General features: G+C 43.9%; 1 protein-coding gene across 1 annotated transcript; it reads left to right on the top strand.

Annotated features, from left to right (window-relative positions):
* Window positions 1–941: 941 nt before the first annotated feature.
* On the top strand, window positions 942–22053 carry CCT3 (chaperonin containing TCP1 subunit 3). The gene is made up of 14 exons (XM_070395845.1): window positions 942–1098; window positions 4436–4497; window positions 5285–5335; window positions 5421–5483; window positions 6246–6342; window positions 10224–10341; window positions 14147–14333; window positions 15262–15411; window positions 15842–15974; window positions 16384–16465; window positions 19088–19268; window positions 20533–20778; window positions 21032–21163; window positions 21722–22053. Exons 1-14 carry the CDS (start codon window positions 1068–1070, stop codon window positions 21824–21826), a joined length of 1638 nt encoding a protein of 545 aa, XP_070251946.1. The 5' UTR covers window positions 942–1067; the 3' UTR covers window positions 21827–22053.
* Window positions 22054–22918: the final 865 nt, after the last annotated feature.

Here is a 22918-nt window from a genome sequence, read left to right as displayed (position 1 = left end):
TCCCTTCACTGGTTTGGAAAACAGCTGTTTCCATTATTATTGTTTCTTTTTTTTCGGGGGTGGGGGACACAAAAAACAAAAACCACATAAATTTAACTAAACCTTAACAGTGTCCTACGAACGGGCAATTACTCTCTGTGTTCTCTCCACGTTTAATTTTTGCAGTATCAGGCCGTTTCCTTTCCTATAAGGTAATGGACCAGCAGTTGCGTGGATGAAAAGGGGAGGGGAGGCAATGGGCATGAAGAAACTCTCAAAGCCTTACAGGGAACTTGAGAAAATGTTTCGGATAGAATAATTCAGGAGAGGGGAGGGCAGATAGGCCATCACCCTCTGGTACCACTCATACCCTCCGTTTAAACATTTGCCTTAATAGCGTAAGGTCCAAGCAGAGCAACGAGTCCAGAGGCGAAAAAAACCACAACTCGCAACTCGCAGCGTGCCCCCAAGAAATGCTGGCCAGCGCGATAGAACTACAACTCCCATATCACCCCGCAGCCAGGTCTTCCCTCAACGGCCCGCTGAAGTCCCGCCCCTTTATTCCTCCACTTTGCTTAGGCTGGAGCGAAAGACTGGAAACTGTCACGCCTTCCCCGGCCTTCGCGGCCCGAGAGAAGCTGAGCCGCAAGCCAGTCCAATGACTTACCTGCGCTATGCATTGAAAGCCTCAACCTCACCCAGCACCCACCCTGTAGTTGACAGACATGCGCAAAGGCGTGCAAGCCAAGCGCCCGAGCCTCTGCGCTTGCGCCTAGGTTCGCCCAGCACGCGGCCGGGAGCGGCCGCCTTATTGCGCAAGCGCCGGTGCTCTCCACTTCCAGCATCGCGCGCTCTCTACCGAGCTTGCCCCGCCGTTCTTGCGTGGGAGGCGGAGTTGAGAATGTCAATTGGTCCATTTTCGTGCCTGTCAACGAAGTGGGTGCGGTGATTGGTGGCGACCCGGAGGGTAGCGGGTTAAGGTGTAAGCCCTGCGGAGGCAACGTTTTCTGGGCTTCTCTCAGGCTCCCTCTCCAGAAGCTTCTGCCGCTTTCCTCCGCTCTGGGTACTGGGCTCTGCATCGCGCCGCCATGATGGGCCATCGTCCCGTGCTCGTGCTCAGTGAGTTGTGGGGGAGCCGGGGGAGAGGCCTCCTCTTCTCCCCGCTCGGCCCTGCGTTTCGGGGTTGCCACAGCCCAGTCCCGCCGCGGTCCGGCCACTGTGGCTTCCAGTCATCCTCCTTATTTGGGAAGCCCTTGCTCCCTCGTTCCTGCCACCCCTGAGCCCATTCCCGTCTTCACCCACGCAAACGGCCCAGCCCCTCGTCCTACGGCTACTCGGCTCGGGATCCTTCCCACTCGGCCTTCGTTCTTCATCCCCCCCCCCCCCCTTCCCCTGAACCCTTCCTTACGTGATTGTCAGTGTGTAGGTAAATGGATCATGTTTTGTGTTTCTTAGTTTTCGTTTGGCCTAGCTTTATAACCTGTTCCATCCCTTAGTAGCCGGTGTGGCCTCGGCCATGTTGGTTGACTTGAGCGTTAACCTCTGTATTATTGGGGTTAACGGTATTTTCCCCGTAGAGTCGAGAGGATCAAATGATTAAGTACGTAAACTGCTGAAGAGCGCGTCTGGCGGACGGCCAGTGGCATCCTTGTTCATTTTTCGGGATCAGCCGTCTTGCATTTCCGCTCGGCAACCCCCGCCCTCGCTCCTCCTCGAGTAACTGGCGGGTCTGCCTCGGATGCGCTGCCAGGACCCCCCAAGGCCCCCTGCGTGGCCACCTTCCCACTAACCAGCCTGAGTTTTCCCGCGTTTCTCACTGGCTCTCCTTACCCCGTGGGAGCACCCCACGTCTCCTTAGGACTAGCAAGCACCCCGTTCATTGTCTCCCCCGATGTGTTTCCATTCTGTGTGTCACTTCTGTGTGACACCTGCAAGACGCCAACCTCTGTGTGCTGAATGCTGTTCAGAGTTCATCCATGTTCTCTATGCCTAGGAAATAACTGTTTTCAGGAAAAATTCTGCTTAGCCCAGAAAAACCTTTCTGATGAGTTGATGAGAAAGGTTCCTGCTTACTCAACCACAGCCCGGAATGGGAACCTAAATCCTGAGAGTTGTGAACGGTTCGCTTTGCGGGGCCTGGGTGGAAGTTTTACAAATGTAAACGGTAGGGGGTGTATAGTTTGGAGAGAGGCGGAAACGAGCCTAGGTTTGAGAGGGCCCTGGGGTGAGTGGTGCGTCCTGCATTTACCCCTGGCATTAGTGGCGGTGACCAGTTGGGCCCCCTATTAGATAGAATACATACACACGTCTTACCGATAGTAAATGGGGGGGGGGGGTGGTGGTGGTGTTTGTTGTTGTTGTTTTAAATGTTTTTATTGATTTCAGAGAGTGGAGGGGAGAGGGAGAGAGAGATAGAAACATCAATGATGGGAGAGAATCATTGATCAGCTGCCTCCTGCACGCCTCCCACTGGGGATCGAGCCCGCAACCCAGGCATGTGCCTTTGACCAGAATCGAACCCTGGACCCTTCAGTCCGCAGGCCAACGCTCTATCCACTGAGACAAACCAGCTAGGGCTGTTGTTGTTTTTTAAATAGATTTTTGTTATTGATTTCAGAGAGAGGAAGGGAGAGGGAGAGAGAGAGAGAGAGAAACATCAATGATGAGAGTCATTGATCGACTGCCTCCTGCATGCCCCCTGCTGGGGATGGAGCCCAGAACCTGGGCATGTGGCCTTGACCAGAATCGAACCCAGGGCCCTTCGGTCACAGGCTGATGCTCTATCCACTGAGCCAAACTGGCTAGGGCGAGGCGTTATTATATCCAAACATGGAATGACTATATCTTGCAAACTGTGTTCTCATTCCACAGGACACTGTTGGGGGCACGATCAATAATTGTACAGAGTGTGATTCTCCTTATCCAAGTAGGAAAATATGAACCCTCAAACTCTTTCCCTTTGTACATAAAGCAATGATTGCTGCTTTTTTGGGGTTCACTAGCCCTTTGAGAATCCAATGAAAGCTATAGATCCTTTTCCCAGACGAAAGTACATTATCTCCCATTTTCTCATATAATCTCAGGGATTTCACTTTCCTACGGAGGCCCACTCATGGGTCTCAGTTGTGACTCCTTGCTGTAAATACATGAATGTTTGGTTAGAGGGAAAGTGATGGCATGATTCCAAAGTTGCAGCATGGGTTGTTTCTTAGCATACCAGGGGTTGGAGTACAATTAAAAAATTATTTTTAAAATTTATTGATTGATTTTAGAGAGGAAGGGGGAGAGAGAGAGAAAGAAACATTGTTGTTCCACTTATTTATTCATTCATTAGTTGATTCTTGTATGTGCCCTTCCTGGATCTTTGATATATCGGGACCACGGTCTAGGCCAGTGTTTGGCAAACGCATTAGTCAACAGCCAAATATCAACAGTACAATGATTGAAATTTCTTTTGAGAGCCAAATTTTTTAAACTTAAACTATATAGGTAGGTACATTGTTATTAATTAGGGTACTCCTAAGCTGGCCTTTGCTAAAAATGTCCTCAATCTGATTGAGGTAAGTTCGCTGAGGTCAACCCCTTCCAACTCTCCCATCCACACTCGTCTTGTATACTTGTTTCGTCTATCTCCTTTCGTTCATCCTCTCTATATGTCCAAACCATCTCAACATACCTTTCTCAATCCTCGACACTACATCTTCTCTTTCACTCCACAATGTTCCCTAAAATTAGCTTAATAAACTTTACTTTTGCCGAAACCGGTTTGGCTCAGTGGATAGAGCGTCGGCCTGCGGACTGAAAGGTCCCAGGTTCGGTTCCGGTCAAGGGCATGTACCTTGGTTGCGGGCATATCCCGCAGGAGGCAGCTGATCGATGTTTCTCTCTCATCGATGTTTCTAACTCTCTATCTCTCTCCCTTCCTTTCTGTAAAAAATCAATAAAGTATATTTAAAAAAATAAATAAATAAAATAAACTTTACTTTTGTCACCCGCGCACGATTTGTGGACTCGACTAGCACTAACCACTGCACAACGAGACTGCTGACTGGCTCACTCAACTTGTGCATGAATTGCGTGCGCCCCGTCTCCCATTGCCCGACTGATGAACACCCCCCACTTCTTCTAACGCCACTTCTTCAAAATAGACTTGCCCAGGCTGAAAACTGACTTCTGCGCATGGGCCACGAAGTTTCAATCGCACTGTATGTGCGCGCCCACACGTGATATTTTGTGGAAGAGCCACACTCAAGGGGCCAAAGAGCCGCATGTGGTTCGCGAGCCGCGGTTTGCCCACCACTGGTCTAGGCAAATAAGCTTCCTGGCCAGTTGTTTTCATCTACATATACACCCATGAAACTTGTGTGTTTTTCTTTCCAATGGTGGGGGAATCCATAGCTTATATATAATGGTACAATCATGAGCTGTTATCTTTCTTTTGTTTTACCTATATTAGGCCAGAACGTAAAGCGTGAATCTGGAAGAAAAGTTCAATCTGGAAACATCAATGCCGCCAAGGTAGCATATCTTTGAAGTTGTTTTAAGTGTAATAATTTTTCCTCCAGCTGCCTTCCCTAGTATTTCTGTATCTGTTTGCAGTTAGGGAGAAGGAAGCCCTCCATCTCTGAATTAGGTCTAATAGCCTTCTGATAGTAACTTTTACACAATTTCATTGTTGCATATTGTTTTATATTCTACTAGAGACCCAATGCATGAAATTCGTGCAAGGGGCTCGGCCCTTGCAGCCCTGGCTTCGTCCAGAAGGTCATCCAGGTGGTTGTTCTGCTGTTAGGTCTAATTAGCATATTAGCTCTTTATTATATAGGATTTGTGTTTGTCTCCCATACTAGACTGAGTTACTTGAGTGGAAGGGCTATATTAATTCCCTTTTGTATTCCTAGTGCCACAGTAGATCCTGGATAGGTATTTAATATCTTTTGAATGAAATAGCTCTAGGTCTGATTTAGCATGGTGTGAAGGCCACTTTCATGGAAAGAAATACTAAGTCATGTATTTCCATTTATCTGGACTACTGGGAAACTGAAGCTCTGGAAGGCATGTCCCCATTTTTCTTGTGAAAAGTCATTTCTTTCTACATCTACCCTGAAAGTATTCCCAAAAGGGAAAAACAAAGGACAGAATCTAGCCACAGGCATGCTATATCTAAAGAGGCTGCCAGCCCTACTTTATAGGTGACGTTGGTAAAGCACTGGGCCTGTGGGTTTCTGATGCCCCCTTTCTTAGCACACACACTGTCATCATCCTCTGATTTGTACTTACATGTTTTTCCTTTTCTTCCTAATAGACTATTGCAGATATCATCCGAACATGTTTGGGACCCAAGTCTATGATGAAGGTAGGGTTATTTCTTATTGAAACTCATCAACTACAGATTTTCTCTTATCTGGAACACTGAAATATAACTTTTGCTTTTGTCCTAGATGCTTTTGGATCCAATGGGAGGCATTGTGATGACTAATGATGGCAATGCCATTCTTCGAGAGGTGTGACTTTTCATTATGCTTTCTAACAATTTTATAAAAGTACTCAAAAAGATATGTGTAGATGATGATGAGTAGTTTCTTAGGGCTGCTGGAACAAATGAACACAACCTGTGTGACTTTAACAGAAACTTACTCTTTCATAGCCTGGCAGCTAGAAATCTGGAATCAAGGTGGCAAGCTCCTGAAGACTCTAGGCAAGAATCCTTCTTTGCCTTTTCTAGAGTCTAATGGTTGACCACATCCGTGGCATTCCTTGGCTTGTAAACCCGGTCTCCTTAGTTGTCATATGGCATTCTCCTGTGGCTCTTACTATAAGTACACCAGTGGTTGGATTTAGAGCCTACCGTAATGTTTGTATGATCTCATCTTAACTTGTTTATTACATTTGCAATAACCCTATTTCCAGATATAGTCACATTTACAGTTGCAAGAGGGTAGGATTTCAACATGTCCTTTTGGAGGACATAATTCAACCACAACAGTGGTGCTCCCAGTAAATAAGCTATAAGTTATTGTTCTGTTCTCAAAAAACTTCAGTAGTTCAGTTGGCATGATACATTTTTCCCTAAAAAGAAAGGGACTTGGAAAGGTGATTTACTTAGATATTTTGGGGGCCACTTTTCATCTTTCAAGCTATGGTAAAACAAAGAAAAAGGGAGTAAGTATGGAAGCAAGAAGCTTAAGAATTAGGGCCAAGCAGAATGGATGAAAAGATCTTTGAGTAGTGTTGTTTTTAGTGGCAATCTACATTTTTCTTTTCAGATTCAAGTTCAGCATCCAGCAGCCAAGTCCATGATTGAAATTAGCCGGACACAGGATGAAGAGGTTGGAGATGGGACCACATCAGTAATTATTCTTGGTAAGAGGAGAATGGAAGTTTGATAGGGAAAATAGGATTGAAACAGGAGATTTTTGCTAGAAATAATATCTGTCTTATTTTAAGAAGGAAATTGTTACCAATCTACTAATTACAAATATTTAAACAACATGTCGCTAATTATCCATGTATTCTCTCCAGTTGAGTATAAAATATTCATCAATAGTATAGCATGAGCTGTGTAAATCTGGTTGAATAAAATACAGTTGATTCTCATAAGTCACAGTAAATTATATTCTAAAAGTCAACACAAACTAAATTAGCAAATACTAAACCGTTACTCCTGGGGGAAATATGGGGTTAGGTACCTGTCAGCCTCTGGTCACATTCAACTGATAAATATATATACCTTATTTTATGTGTTTTTTATTTTGTTTTAAAGACATTTTATCTAATATTGTTGATTTATTAACACTAGCTCATGGCCAATAGCATTATAATTCATGCCCAAACAAAGGTAATATGTTTTTTCTATAAAGCACATTGCAGCCTTCTTGCATTTAAAAACTAGACAGCACTTTAGTGCTTATACTTGGGGCCATTCTAAACAGTGAAATCAACAAAATGAAAGAAAAACGTGAAAAACATTGTACTAAATATATGACATAAAGGGAACTTGTTTACACTGAGAGCTAAACTAAAACAAGGCAGAAGATTGTCTTATTCAGCCTCACCTGGGAATGTATTCATTGAGTGATTCAAATTTCTCATCTCTGCACATGTCTGTGAGTGACCATGAAAGTGATATAAATACCTATTTTGGTGTTACAAATTTTAGTGAGTAGTCAAATTGAAAATGAGTCTTGATTGTTATGTTTATTTGTTTTTTTAAATATATTTTATTGATTTTTTTACAGAGAGGAAGGGAGAGGGATAGAGAGTTAGAAACATTGATGAGAGAGAAAAATCGATCAGCTCCCTCCTGCACACCCCCTACTGGGGATGTGCCCGCAACCAAGGAACATGCCCTTGACTGGGATCGGACCTGGGACCCTTCAGTCCGCAGGCCGACGCTCTATCCACTGAGCCAAACCGGTCAGGGCCACTTATAGGACCATAAAGGATCACTTCTTAAAACTTGGTGTATTGCTTTTATTTATTGTATAAGTTTTAAGTTGGTGAAATTTTTATAACAGAAACATTCATTTGTATTTTATTTAAAAAATTTTGTAATTGATTTTGAGAGAGACAGAGAGAGAGACAGAGAGAGGAACATCAATGTGAGAGAGAAACATCAATCGGCTGCCTCCTGCATGCTCCCTTGACTGGGAATTAAACCCAAAACCTGGGTATGTGTCTTGACCAGGAATCATACCACCACCATTTGCTGTAAGGGATGATGTTCCAACCAACTGAGCCACACTGGCCAGGGCCAGAAGCATTTTTAAAAATATATATTTTTTTATTGATTTTAGTGAAGAAGGGAGAGATAGAAACATCAATGATGAGAGTGAATCATTGATCGGCTGCCTCCTGCATGCCCCACAATGGGGATCGAGCCTGCAATCCGGCATATGCCCTGACTAAATCGAACCGTGTGACCTCCTGGTTTATCGGTTGACACTCAATCACTGAGCCATGCCGGCCAGGCCAAAAGCATTCATTTTTAAAAATCTGACTGCAGCAGCAGTGTTAGGCAATGAGAAAAGAACTATATTTTAGAGATTCTAATTTCTGGTGTTGGCCCACATGCCTAAAAAATAGAGTCCTACCTGGCCACTGGACTCTATTAAAAAAATTATTATATGAACTTTTTATTTTTTTAAATATATTTTTATTGATTTCAGAGACGAAAGGAGAGGGAGAGAGAGATAGAAATATCATCACTGATCAGCTGCCTCCTGCATGCCCTACCCTGAGGATTGAGCCCACAACCTGAGTGTATGCACTGACCGGGAATGGAACCCTGACCTCCTGCTCCATAGGTGGACACTCTACCACTGAACCACGCCAGCCGGGCTATTATATGAACTTTTTAAACGGGAACATTTTAACTTATTTCTAAAATGCCTTTGTGTACTGCATTTTGAGAGTAGTGAGTTGGGTGGGAAATTTACTTTTGTCACCACCAACTGATCACATCTTTAGATTAAATTCTGTTGAGGATTGGGAATTACATATGACCAGTTCTGTACTCTAAAGAAAAACTTGGAGGATGAAACAGGAAAGACTTCAGATGCTTTCTCATTTTTTGGGGTAGACGATGAGCTTTAGATATCAGGCAGAATTTTCTAGCTAATAAATCTTAGTTGAATCTCCTGGAGATAATAGGTAAGTTAAGTATTCATGAAGCTAGGTATCTCAGATATATGTCGCTTTAAAACAGAAAAAAAAAGTGGCTAGCGCCATTTTGGGGCTCAGCCCATCTGGTTTTCCAGATGATCTAATCCTATATAATAAAAGCCTAATATGCTAAGTGTCCAACCATTCGTTCGAGCAGTTGCTATGATGTGCACTGACCACCATGGGGAAGACGTTCCAACCAGTAGGTTAGCTTGCTGTTGCGGTCTGGCCGATTGATACTGAGCAAGACTGGCCAGACACACCCTGGAGCCCTCCCATGGTCTCTCCCCAGCCCCAATCGTGCACCGGTGGGGTCCCTCGGCCTGGCCTGTGGGGATTGGGCCCAACCGGCTCTCTGACATCCCCTGAGGGGTCCTGGATTGTGAGAGGGCGCAGGCCAGGCCGAGGGACCCCACAAGTGCACGAATCTGTACACCAGGCCTCTAGTAAATTCATAATTCTTTACAAAAGGAAGGGAGGGAGGGAATTTTGCCATCACTAAAGACATCTTCTATGTTACTGTTCTATTTAATGGCATATCCTTTTTAAGTTAACCTTTTTTTTGTTAATCCTCACCTGAGGATGAGGATATTTTTTCAATTGATTTTTTTTTTTTTTTTTTTTTAGAGTGGAAAGAATGGGCGGTTGGGAGGAGAAACATTGATGTGAGAAAGACTTCAATTGGTTACCTCCTGTACCTACCCTGACCAGGGCCAGGGATCAAACCTGCAACCCAAATACATGCCCTTGACTGGGAATCGAGCTCTGGACTCTGGTGTGCGGACTGGCACTCTAATCACTAAGACACACTGGCCAGGGCTCTAAGCTAACTTATTTGAGCATCTTGTTAAAATATTTGATTATCTTTCAGTATACATGGTGGTCACTTAGAAATTGGTAACAAAGTATTAAATTCAAACATTTGAGTACATAACTAGGAGTATACATGCAATCTTGGGCATATTTGTGTAAATTTAAAAAATTGATGCCTGTGGGCAGGTAGTATAAGCAACTTGTGAAAATCCAAATACATTTACATTTCTCTTGTTAAGTTACTTTTTTAGAAACAAGCTTTTGTATTATTTTGTGTGTGTATTAATTACAAAGTAAAGACAAATTTGAAAAGAAAGGGACATTTTACTAATAATTCCTCTTCCAGAGGGTAAATTTTATACATTTTTTGGGTATTCTTCCAGGTGTAAGGTTTTTGTGTTCTGTTTTTGTTCTTAGTACCAGCAATTTGCATCCTAGGTGTTGAAATAATAAGTCAATTTTCTGTTATGTGTTTTTCTTTGTTTTAGAGTTTTTGGAAAAATGTTTGCTTTTTGTTTGGAAAACTGATAACATATATAGTTAGACCAAGAAAATAAACCCTAGGATCAATTTTTGATCATTATAATATGTACAATGAAGGTATTTTCTTTATTAGTTGCCTTGTACAAAGTGTACAATTTGGCATAGTATTTACAGCCAAATGGACTATTTTAGGACGAAAGGTAAGATATCTCTAGAAGCATAACGAAGTTGCCTTTATATCTGGGTACTTTTTAAAACATGATGTTGTCTGTATCCTTTTTCAGCGGGAGAGATGCTCTCTGTGGCTGAGCACTCCCTAGAGCAGCAGATGCACCCAACGGTGGTGATCAGTGCTTATCGAAAGGCATTGGATGATATGATCAACACCCTTAAGAAAATCAGGTATTACGGGAGGACCAGAAGTGGGTAGGATCAACTATGGGAGGCCTGAAAGAGCCATCTGTTCTTAGGTGAAAAGAAGTCCAGGTATATCACACACACTGTGGTTTAACCCTTTGTATCATTTTGTGAGGCGGAACAAAGGGGAGAACAAATGTAAAGGATAAGTGAAATACAAGTTTTAGAAAATGGCAAAGAATACAAAGAAGCCAAATAAAAAGGAACTAGGTTTAATTCTTTGTTACATTTTGGTTACATGTTATCTTCTGGTTCCCATGTTAGGCACTATGGTGGGAAATGTGTAGTAAGAAAAGTAGACCTACCTTCCAAAAGCTTAGATTCTTTTTAGCACTACGGTGTCGGGTGAATTTCCCGCCAAAATATAAGATGGCGGTTCGCATACGCAGGTAGGTATCTTTGTGAACGGCAAACAAACAAATATTTGGTAATACGCAGTTACAATTGGCCCGAGTTTACACGTTTCCCGCACTCCACCGCAAATCTATATGAACCGAGTTAAGACAGCTCCCGCGGAGTACGCGCAATTCACGCGAGCCGACTTAACTCGTTTCCCGCAATCCAAGTGTTAAAATATATATATATTTTTATTGATTTCAGAGAGGAAGGGAGAGAGAGATAGAAACATCAGTGATGCGTGATGAGAGAGAATCATTGCTCAGCTGTCTCCTGCACAAGCTGGCAACTCGGGCATGTGCCCTTGACCGGAATTGAACCCGGGACCCTTTAGTCCACAGGCCGAGGTGCTATCCACTGAGCAAGACAAGCTAGGGTTTTGTTGTTTTTTAAAGAAAGGAGTTTAACCACCTCATTCTTTTTTTAATATATACATATATATATATGTATGTATATGTATATGTGTGTGTGTGTGTGTGTGTGTATAGTTTTTTTTCAGAGAGAAAGGGAGAGGAGGATAGAAACATCAATGATGAGAGAAAATCATTGATTGGCTCCCTCCTGCACACCCCCTATTGGGGATTGATCCCACAACCCGGGCATATGCCCTGACCAGGAATTGAACTGTGACTTGGTTCATGCGGTCAACGTTCAACCACTGAGCCACACCTGCCGGTCCGAGGTTATGTTTATTGATTTTAGAGAAAGAGAGAGGACCATTGAGTGGCTGCTTCCTATATGCACCTCAACCGGGGACTGAACTCGCAACCTAAGCATGTACCCTGATAGGGAATCGAATCCATGACCTTTCGGTGAATGGGACAACGCTCCAAGCAACTGCGCCACACCAGCCAGGGCATAGTTTAGATTTCTGTGGGAAGAATAAGGAGTTAGATAACTGTAATAACAAGTTTTAAAATATCCTACCATATGCATGATTATAACTAATTCAGCCAGTATTCTAATAAAATGGAGTGGCCCTAGCCAGTGTGGCTCAGTGGATAGAGCGTCGGCCTGTGGACTGAAGGGTCCCAGGTTTGATTCCGGCCAAGGGCACATGCCCGGGTTGCGGACTTGATCGCCAGTAGGGGGCGTGCAGGAGGCAGCCAATCAATGATTCTCTCTTATCATTGATATTTCTATCTCTCCCTCTCCCTTCTTCTCTGAAATCAATAAAGAGATATATTTTAAAAATAATAATAAAATAAAATGCTGTGAAGGATGGTGACTGGGACTGAAAATGCTATTTAAATCGCATGTAGTAATCGAAGAACTTGTTAATCTTTTTGCTGAGTGCTAATAGGGTAATGAAAGGAATATAGAAACGCATGAATTCTAACTTCAGGGGATGTTATACCCTGACCTGTGTGGTTCAGTTGAGGTCCATGGTTCGATTCCTAGTCAGAGCACATGCCCAGGATGTAGGTTCAATCCCCATTAGGGGATGTGCAGGAGGCAGCTGATTGATGTTTCTTTCTCATCCATGTTTCTATCTATCATCGATATTTCTATCTCTCACTTCCTTCCTCTTTTTTCTAAAATCAATAAAAATACATTTTCTAAAAAAAATAATTAACTTTAGGGAATGTTAGTTAAATCACGACATGCAGAATGCAAAATTCTTTTGATTAAAAATAAATTGTTTTAAGAGTAAAACCTATAATGTTCTACCCTTGTATATGGTTGGATCATTGGATACATAAGTACCTAGTAATTTGGTAAGCTTTGTGCCCGTATTGTACTGCCTGCTATTATAAAGTATATGATAATCTATCTGGCACTCTTAAGGGATGAGGAGTTTGATTTAAATTATTTTTATGAAATAAACTTTACAAGAATTGTAGAGCCGCCCTAGCCGGTTTTGTGTCGGCTTGCGGACCTAAGGATCCCAGGTTAGATTCCAGTTAAGGGTACATACCTCAGTTGCAGGCTCCTCCCTGACCCAGGCCCTGGTCAGGGCTGGTGCAGGAGGCAGCCAATCGATGTTTTTCTCTCACATCAATATTTTTCTCTGACTTTCCCTCTCTCTTCAGCTCTCTCTAAAAATCAATGGAAAAATATCCTCAGGTGAGGATTAAAAAAATAATAATAATTGCCGAAACCGGTTTGGCTCAGTGGATAGAGCGTCGGCCTGCGGACTGAAAGGTCCCAGGTTCGATTCCGGTCAAGGGCATGTACCTGGGCTGTGGACACATCCCCATTGGTAGATGTGCAGGAGGCAGCTGATCCATGTTTCTCTCTCATCCATGTTTCTAACTCTCTATCTCTCTCCCTTCCTCTCTGTAAAAAATCAATAAAATATATTTAAAAAAAAAAAATAATAATTTTAAAAAAGAATGTAGAAATACCCAAATGATATGAGTGTGTGTAGTTGAATCATTAGAAAGCTTTTCTTTTTATCAAGCAATAACTGCATGTATATCTTAGATAATACTTTTGGAGCTATTGCGTCTTCCCTAAAATGCATACTTCAACAATATTTAGTGATTGTATATTATGTGCCTTACACTGTTTTTATAAGAGTTAAGTAATACATGAAAATTTGGACAAGTTGATATCAAAGAACACTTAAAATTTCATTTTATGGTTCTAAATGTTCTTGCCATGTACAAATTTTGTTAGGGGAGACAAACACATAAAAACAATAAACACTATGTGGTGCACCATGTATTAAGGTGCTAGATAGAATAGAACCAGGTGTTCAAATGGATAGTACAGACCAATGCTGAATCTTTTTTAGTTAATCCTCACCTGGCGATATTGTTTTCATTGATTTTTTTTTTTTTTTAAGAAAAATGGAAGAGAGGGAGGGGGAGAGAGAGAAACATTGATGTGAGAGACACATCGATTGGTTGCCTCATGTGCCCCGAGTGGAGTGGGAATTGAACCTGCAACCTAGGTATGTACCCTTGACAGGGAATCAAGCCCATGACTCTTTGGTGCATGGCCTGACACTAACCACTGAGAACACTGGCCAGGGCTAAGGCTGATAATTAAGAGGAACTCAGAATTTGCTAGGGGTCAGGTTTCAAAGACCATATATTTTTTGACCCAAGTTGTAAAAGTTTTAGAATTTTTATTTGGTTGAAGCAGAAGGTGAAGAACAAATTCTTTTACTAAAGGTCTATATGTAAGTGTAGAAGAGTTGTCAAACATGGGTACAGATTACTTGGAGGATTTGATATACCTTTCAGGGATGGGTTAGTTGTAATCTTGCTGAAAAGGGAGAAGGATGGACAAGATTACTTGATGTCAGTTTTAGTTTCCTACAAAGGAACAGATTCCCTAATTCTGCCTTTTGACCCATTATTAGAGTCATTGAGATATAGATGAGGGACTTTCTTAAATATACAAGACTCCTGTTGAGCCTATTACCTGTTTTTCTTTTCCCCAGTACTCCCGTCGACACCACTAACCGAGATATGATGCTGAACATTATCAACAGCTCCATTACTACCAAAGCAATCAGTCGGTGGTCCTCTTTGGCTTGCAGCATTGCCCTGGATGCTGTCAAAACTGTACAGTTTGAGGAGAACGGTCGGAAGGAGATTGATATCAAGAAATACGCAAAGGTGGAAAAGGTAAACTTCCAATTAGTACTTTGGAGACAAATTGTTTCCTAGCATGAGTCATCCCACTTATGGAGGAAATAGGTTTAAATCAGAGCAATATATCTTTATAGTTGTAACTAGGAAGAAGAATATTTGCTGCCTGGGAAACAAAAACTTGAAAAAGGGTATTCCTGGAATAATTCTATTACCTTCACTGCTGTCCGTACACAAAGTTTATAGGGGCTAAAGAAAGGTTTATTGGTGTCTCCATGTTTGTGTATTTGTGTGCATATCAGCCACTTGGTTGGTATATAAAGAAAGGCTCTACAATATACTGTTAATAAACCCCAGAATGCTTTCTGCATCTCCCTATTAATTTAAGATCACAAAGTAGCATTAATAGACCGGCTAGTGTGGTTCAGTGGTTGAACATCGACCTATGAACCAGGGTGTCACGGTTCGATTCCAGGCCAGAGCACATGCCCGAGTTGCGGGCTCAATCCCCAGAGTGGGAAATGCAGGAGGCAGCTGATCAATCATTCTTTCTCATCATTGATGTTTCTATCTCTCCTTCTCCTTTCCTCTCCAAAATCACTAAAAGCATATATTTTTTAAAGTAGCATTAATATCTTGTGGCCAGTAGATGGAGCCCTGAGCCTAAAATTCTGTGGGAATATCTTTCAGGAAGTAGAAATCTGAGCCCCTTGTGATTAAATATTTGTCAGTTTCTGTTTCTGTGAGTCTCACCTGATCTTCAAATTAGGTGTTATGGTCCAAGATTGATGTGCTTACTAGAAGGAAAAAAATGTGATTGTAACAGTATTTGTTTTTGAGGTTCATGGAGGAATGATACTTTGGAAACCCAAAATAGTGACCCTTTGGGAAAGATGAACATTTGGGAAGAGAGTTGAGAAATTGTCTCCTCCTGGTTGTGGATTAAAGTGGATCTTTTGTACAGATACCTGGGGGTATTATTGAAGACTCGTGTGTTTTACGAGGAGTCATGATTAACAAAGATGTGACCCATCCACGAATGCGGCGCTACATCAAGAACCCTCGCATAGTGCTGCTGGATTCTTCTCTGGAATACAAGAAAGGAGAAAGCCAGGTAAGGTTCCTGGTTCTATTCCTTAAACTTCATATAAGAATCTAACTATTAATATGTACATGGGAAATAAAAGATATGTTTATTACATGCCTACTAAGTGTCAGTTACTGACCTTTATATGTAATTTCTGATTCTTACAACAACCCTTTAAGGCGGTTGGTTTTGACTTCCCTTTTACAGATGAGGAATCTAAAGATCAGAAAAGTTGGATTAAGGAACACAGCTGATAACTGGTCAAATCAGCGTTTGAAGCCAGCTCTGTTTGGCCTCAACTCCACACTACCATGTCACCTTTTCCAGTGCATCAGTAGAACATAGAATAGCAGTTAATTTACTTGAAGTGCTAAAGGAAAAGAAAACAAAGTAGTTGGAGGTTATTAAATAAGGATTGTGAATAAGAATCAATTTACTGTGACTTTCCACCACACAGACTGACATTGAGATCACACGAGAGGAAGACTTCACCCGAATCCTCCAAATGGAAGAAGAATACATCCAGCAGCTCTGTGAGGACATTATCCATATGAAGCCCGACGTGGTCATCACTGAAAAGGGCATCTCAGGTAGGACTCCACTCTTTTTTAAAAAACATATTTTTATTGATTTCAGAGAGAAAGGGGGAGGGAGAGAGAGAAACATCAGTGATGAGAATCATTGATCGGCTGGCTCCTGCATGCCCCCTACTAAGGATCGAGCCCAAAACCCGGGCATTTGCCCTGACCAGGAATTGAACCAGGACCTCCTGGTTCATAGGTTGGTGCTCAACCACTGAGCCACGCCGGCTGGGCTGGACTCTACTCATTTTAGTCTACTGTTAAGGTAGAAGAGAGTGGGTGATTGCCCCCCTCCCCATGTTGGCATAGATTGAATATAATAAATGTGATGGTTAGGGTACATTGAGGATCTGAGGATAAACCAGTTCAGAACCCAGGAGTTCTGGTTTTGAGCTTACTTCTGCTCTTGGGTTTGCAGATTTAGCTCAGCACTACCTCATGCGGGCCAATATCACAGCCATCCGCAGAGTCCGGAAGACAGACAATAATCGCATCGCTAGGTGAGTAGGTCAAGTAAAAATAAAGATTCTTCCTTTCCAAGTATTTCTATTTTGCAGCTTCATCATGCAGTCGTTATTACCTGAAAAGGTCTAACATCTACACTAATAAAAGAGAAACATGGTAATTAGCGTACGACCGCTACCCTTTTCATTGGCTAATCAGTGAGTATATGCAAATTAACTGTCAGCCAAGATGGCGGCCGGCAGCCAGGCAGCTGGAAGCGAACATGAGGCTCGCTTGCTTCAGTGACTACCGACTCCAACGTTCCCCACCTCATTCCCCACCTCACTTTCCGGCCTCTCAGTTGCAACTCTAAGCAACTATGTACTATGTTGCAAATAAGAAGCTAAACCAAAGCCCAGAAACCGGCTTTCAGTCAGCCGGGCTTTAACAACATTGTATCGATGTTTTCAGCTGCGAGGCCTCAGAGCTAAAGCTGACCCAGAATTAAAAAAAAAAAAAAAAAGAAAACAAGGAGCGGTTGGAAGCTTCAGTCACTCGCTTCCGGAAAACAGCCCTCAGCCCCTCACCCAGACTGGCCAGGCACCCCAGTGGGGACCCCCACCCTGATCCAGGACACCCTTCAGGGCAAACCAGCCGGCTCCCACCCGTGCACCAGGCCTCTATTCTATATAGTAAAAGGGTAATATGCCTCCCAGCACCGGGATCAGTGTGACAGGGTGCAGCGCCCAAAACCCCTGATCACCCTGTGGCTCTGTGTGTGACAGGGTAGAGCCATAACCTCTCCATCGGCCCTGCCCCGAGTGTGACAGTGGCGGCGCCCCAACCCCCTGATCGGCCCTGCTCTGTGGGTGATAGAGGGTGGCGCCCCAACCCCCCTCCACGGGCCTTGCTCTGTGTGTGACAGGGTAGAGCCATAACCTCCCCATTGGCCCTGCCCTGAGTGTGACAGGAGGCAGCGCCCTAACCCCCTGATCCGCCCTGCTCTGTGTGTGACAGGGGGCGGTGCCCCAACTCCCCTATCGGCCCTACTCTGTGAGTGACAGTGGGGAGCTCCTCAACACCCCTGATGGGCCCTGCTCTGTGCGTGACAGGGTACAGAGCCCCAACCCCCTGATGGGCCCTGCTCTGTGCGTGACGGGGTGGCGCCGCAACCTCCCCATCGACCCTGCCTTGAGTGTGACAGGGGGCGGTGCCCCAACCCCCCAATTGGCCCTACCCTGAGCGTGACTGAGGGTGGAATTGCAACTTCCCGATCCGCCCTACTCTGTGCATGATGGGACGGTGCCCCAACTCCCCAATCGGCCCTGCTCTGAGCCTGACCAGGGGCTGCACTTAGGAATTGGGCCTGCCCTCTGCCACCCGGGAGCAGGCCTAAGCCAGCAGGTCGTTATCTCCCGAGGGGTCCCAGACTTCGAGAGGGCACAGGCCGGGCTGGGGAACCTCCCCCCCCCACCCGCCCCGAGTGCACAAATTTTTGTGCACCGGGCCTCTAGTAGGATATAATCAGCCAAATCAGTTATAGGCCCTGGGTCTAGCTCTCTCCCCTTTTCAGAAGTCCTTTATCTAATCCAGGGGTCCTCAAACTTTTTAAACAGGGGGCCAGTTCACTGTCCCTCAGACCGTTGGAGGGCCGGACTATAGTTTAAAAAAAAACTATGAACAAATTCCTATCCACACTGCACATATCTTATTTTGAAGTAAAAAAACAAAACGGGAACAAATACAATATTTGTATTTGCATGTGGCCCATGGGCCGCAGTTTGAGGACCCCTGATCTAATCCAACAGTTGTCTAATGTATGAGTCTCTTCTGTACTGCTCCTAACCAGTAGTGACCAGCTTCTGCTTAGACATCTGTGATCGCTACCTTGGTGTAGGGGTCCATTACAGAGTAGCATGTTTTTAACTAGCTCAGAATATAGCAGAACCATCAGCTTCCTTGATTGGTCCTCAGTTGCTGTTAATGAAACTTAAGATTTCACTCACTACTTCTGCACTGATGCCTGTGCTCAGATACCAGTAATTTTTAATGCTAACTTACATACATAAAATAGAAGCCTGCCTCAACATTACAGAATATATCATAGATCCAAATCGATTTTTATACTTCAGCTTGCTCTGAAATGGCTCTGGGCATATGCACATATACCTAGTTGGTTGTCTACACGTCCATGAGTCGGGGAAAAGAATGACAAATAAAATGTTAGTCCTGCATTTATTAAAATTGGGTTAGGCATATACTTAGGTACTTACTCACCTTCCTCCTTACTTGCCTTTGCATCATCTTTAGTAGAGTCCTATTATTGGCCTTGAAACTAACTAGGTATACAGAATGAATTCTTCTAGAAATGACTGTTGTGTGGTATGTTCATGTTAGATATGTGTAAGAGCTCATTTGTCCAACTGTACCTGGTTATAGTAGTTGCCTTAGCTGGGCACACTTTTATTTATAAAGCCGAATTAGTTTAGGGAAACTTCACTTACACATGTTTGAAAACCTATTTCACCAGGCAGCCAAGACCTCTTGAATTTTAGGTAGCAATGTTTCTAGCAGTCCACTTTTGCCCTTATCCCCAGCCACAGACTCTAGGGACTAGGAAGATGAGTAAAAATATCTGAAATCATCTGGTTCCTCCTCCTCCCTCATCTAATCAATAGAGCCTGTGGGGCCCGGATAGTCAGCCGACCAGAGGAACTGAGAGAAGACGATGTTGGAACAGGAGCGGGCCTGTTGGAAATCAAGAAAATCGGAGATGAGTACTTTACATTTATCACTGAGTGTAAAGACCCCAAAGCCTGTACCATTCTTCTCCGGGGGGCCAGCAAAGAGATTCTCTCGGTGAGTCAGCCTTGAAAGTGTGACTGAATTTCTTGAGTTTCCCAGAGGACTTAAAATCACCCTGTTGTCCATGTATAACTGTTTAATTTTGATCTGTAGCCACACATATCTGTCTCTCCTGCTTTCTTCAAAAAAAAAAAAAAAGGGTTTTTATTTTTTTAGGAAGAGGAAGGAAAGGAATAGAGTTAGAAACATCAATGAGAGAGAAATATTATCGATTTGGCTGCCTCTTGCACGCCCCCTCCTGAGGATCAAGCCTGAAACCCAGGCATGTGCCCTGACCATGACCTGGAATTGAACCAGTGACCTCTTGGTTCCTGGGTCGACGCTCAACTGCTGAGCCACACCTTTTTTTTTTTTTTTTTAAATATATTTTATTGATTTTTTACAGAGAGGAAGGGAGAAGGATAGAAAGTTAGAAACATCGATGAGAGAGAAACATCGATCAGTTGCCTCCTGCACACTCCTTACTGGGTATGTGCCCGCAACCAAGGTACATGCCCTTGACCGGAATCAAACCTGGGACCCTTAAGTTCGAAGACCAACACTCTATCCACTGAGCCAAACCAGTTAGGGCAGGCCTGCTTACTTTTTAAGTATATTCACATTCTTGTAAAAACAGGTCTCCAGAACTTTTTCTGGTTCACATCTTGCAAAACTGAGACAATATCCATTGAATAGTGATTCATCATTCCCCAACCCCTGGTAATCAGTCATTGCTTCCTTATTTTTTAAGTTGAAATTACTTTTTTTCCTTTGTTAATCTTCACCCAAGGATATTTTATCCATTGATTTTTAGAGAGAGTGGAAGGGGGGCTGGCGGGGGAGAGAGAAACATCAGTGTGAGAGAGACAGATCGATTGGTTGCCTCCCACACGTGCACCAACTGGGGCTGGGGATTGGACCTGCAACCCTGCGGAACACAGGCAGACAATCTAACCACTGAGCTACTGGCCAGGGCATAAATACTGCTTTTTTTCCACCTCAGTGAGGTTAAGTAACTTACCCACAGGCACATAGCTAGTAAGAAACCTAACTCCACAGAGTGACACCTCCGTCCCATCCCCAGCCCTTTGGCAGTTGTAGTTACTGTGTTTGCCCAAGGTAACTAGCATCTGCCTTGCCCAGTAGGGATTCCAAGGACCTTTATTAGTTGCCCTCCTTGGTGGGTTGCTGAACTTGGCCGTCAGGAAGTCCTTTGGTGCCTCTGATCTGTCCTGAGTCATCGAGCTTTTGCTTCATACTATCTGTTTGCTTTCCCCAGGAAGTAGAACGCAACCTCCAGGATGCCATGCAAGTGTGCCGCAACGTTCTCCTGGACCCTCAGCTGGTGCCAGGGGGTGGGGCCTGTGAGATGGCTGTGGCCCATGCCTTGACAGAAAAATCCAAGGCCATGACTGGTGTGGAGCAGTGGCCATACAGGGCTGTTGCTCAGGCCCTGGAGGTCATCCCTCGTACCCTTATCCAGAACTGTGGAGCCAGCACCATTCGTCTACTTACCTCTCTTCGGGTGAGTTCCTTTTCATGCTGTTCTCTTGATGGGGCCTGAGGATGGATGACATCTGTCTATCCAGGTTCTCTTTTATAGCTTGTTTCCTTAATATCTCTGCTCTTTTTGACTTGTTTGTTGTCATTGCCATTTCCTCTTATTCTTTCCTTACCAATCCAGTGTTTCTGGTTTAGTTTTTTACCTAATGTTCCCTGCTAGCTTACTTATTCCCAGTGTTTTCCCCTTTAACTGTTTGTGCTTGTTCCAACTACAGGCCAAGCATACCCAGGAGAACTGTGAGACCTGGGGTGTAAACGGTGAAACAGGTACTTTGGTGGACATGAAAGAACTGGGCATCTGGGAGCCACTGGCTGTAAAACTGCAAATATATAAGACGGCAGTGGAGGTGAGGCACCCCAGGGCAAATGCTATACTGTTTATTCCCAGATAACCAGACACCAGTGTGTTCAGTCCCATCTTGAAGGGAGGGGGTATGGAAGGCAGAGTATTCCCACAAAGATCCGCAAGGAATTCCATTCCCCTACTTACCTTTAGTTCATATAAAAAGGCAAGGTGACCTGGCCGGTGTTGCTTGGTGGTTAGAACATTGGCCCGAGCACCAAAGTGGCAGGCTCAAGGGCACATACGTGGGTTGCAGGTTCAATACAATCGGGGCACATACAGGAGGCAACCAATTGATGGGTCTCTTTCATGTCAATGTTTCTCTCCCCTTTCCCTTCCACTCTCTTTTTTTAAAAAAATCAATGGAAAAAATATCCTCTGGTGAGGATTAATAAAAAAGCAAGGTGTACAAGCTGCATTCCTGGCTTAGGAAGAACTGCATTTTAATTTAACACTCTGAAAAGATAGCTTTCAGATAAAATGGTAATTGTGGAGGAGGAGCCCGGTGATAATGTCCCTCCCTTCTCTGCTGACCTGGTTGGGGCTGTGGTTTTTCTCCTAGACTGCAGTTCTGCTGCTGCGGATTGATGACATCGTCTCAGGCCACAAAAAGAAGGGCGACGACCACAGCCAGCAATGCGGGGCTCCTGATGCTGGCCAGGAGTGAGTGGTGGGCAAGGTGACCTCAACACACAGAGCCAACAGTCTCCTCCTTGCCTGAGCCAGACGGCCAGGGACACTGTGGATGTCTTTGTTTGGAAAGGATCAGGTTGAGGGGCAGCCCCAGTCCCTTTCTGTCCCAGCTCAGTTTGCAAAAGGCACTGACATGTAATTCTTCTCTATTGTAAGCTTTCCATTTAGTTTGCTTCCGATGATTAAATCTAAGTCATTTGAGACAGTTGTTATGTGTTTTTCAACCTTGGGTTATTTCTCTGCCTCCTGGCAAAGAAGGAAGAGGCAGAATTCTTCACTGGGGAGGAAGGGAGATGAGAATAGGGTCATTAAATGTTTTTATTTGCCTTGTTGAAGGGGTATTCTTCAGACTTCTCAGTAGATGCTGGTTGGAAAGACTCACAGTTCAAAGGATGATACTGTAAAATTTAAAGAAGCGTCACCTTGCATTCACCACCCAAACAACAGGAGGAACCTGTCTAAACCATGGATGTTTCTCATCTGTGGTTGTATGTAGAGCAACACCCAATTCATGCTAAGGCTCAGACATGTGTCCTAAAGCACATAGAACGTCTGTTTCTGATATTGTAGCCTGTAGCTTTTAGAATCCTTCCTGTCTTACCTGGAATTCTGTTTCTCTGCCTTCTCCCAATGTTCTTCCTGATTCTGATCTATATTTTGGCTTGTTGGCTTATTGTCAGGGCATGCTTTGTCAAGGTAGGACTACTTGCCCTCCCTGCTAGCGGAAACAAAATAACTTAAAACTCATTTTGTGCTTTGTTTTTATTTAAGATTTGTAAATTGACTTTCAAGGGGAGAGAGAGAGAGAGAAACATTGATGTGAGAGCGAAATATCAATAGGCTGCCTTCTTCAGGCCCTTACCAGGGATTGAGCCCACAACCTGGGCATGTGTCCGGGTTTGCTTGGGACTTGAACTGGCAACTTTTTGGCACACAGGATGACGCCCAACCAACAGCACATCAGCCAGGGCTGTGCTTTGTTTTTATCAAGGAAAAGACTTGAGCAATGGCCCTGGGATGTGGGAGGTTAGGTAAGCCTCGCCTTTGATTTTTTTCAGTTCCTTCC

Source organism: Myotis yumanensis, unplaced genomic scaffold (assembly GCF_028538775.1).
Source record: "Myotis yumanensis isolate MYYU_CA2020_CCGP unplaced genomic scaffold, mMyoYum1.0.hap1 SCAF_17, whole genome shotgun sequence".
NCBI classification, from domain to species: domain Eukaryota; kingdom Metazoa; phylum Chordata; class Mammalia; order Chiroptera; family Vespertilionidae; genus Myotis; species Myotis yumanensis.
This window is presented reverse-complemented; position numbering and strand designations above follow the sequence as displayed.

Coding starts and splice junctions, on each gene's coding strand:
- CCT3 (XM_070395845.1), top strand. CDS start 1,068: ATGATGGGCCATCGTCCCGTGCTCGTGCTCA. Junction 16,466..19,087: donor GACAATAATCGCATCGCTAG/GTGAGTAGGTCA, acceptor TCTAATCAATAG/AGCCTGTGGGGCCCGGATAG. Junction 19,269..20,532: donor CCAGCAAAGAGATTCTCTCG/GTGAGTCAGCCT, acceptor TGCTTTCCCCAG/GAAGTAGAACGCAACCTCCA.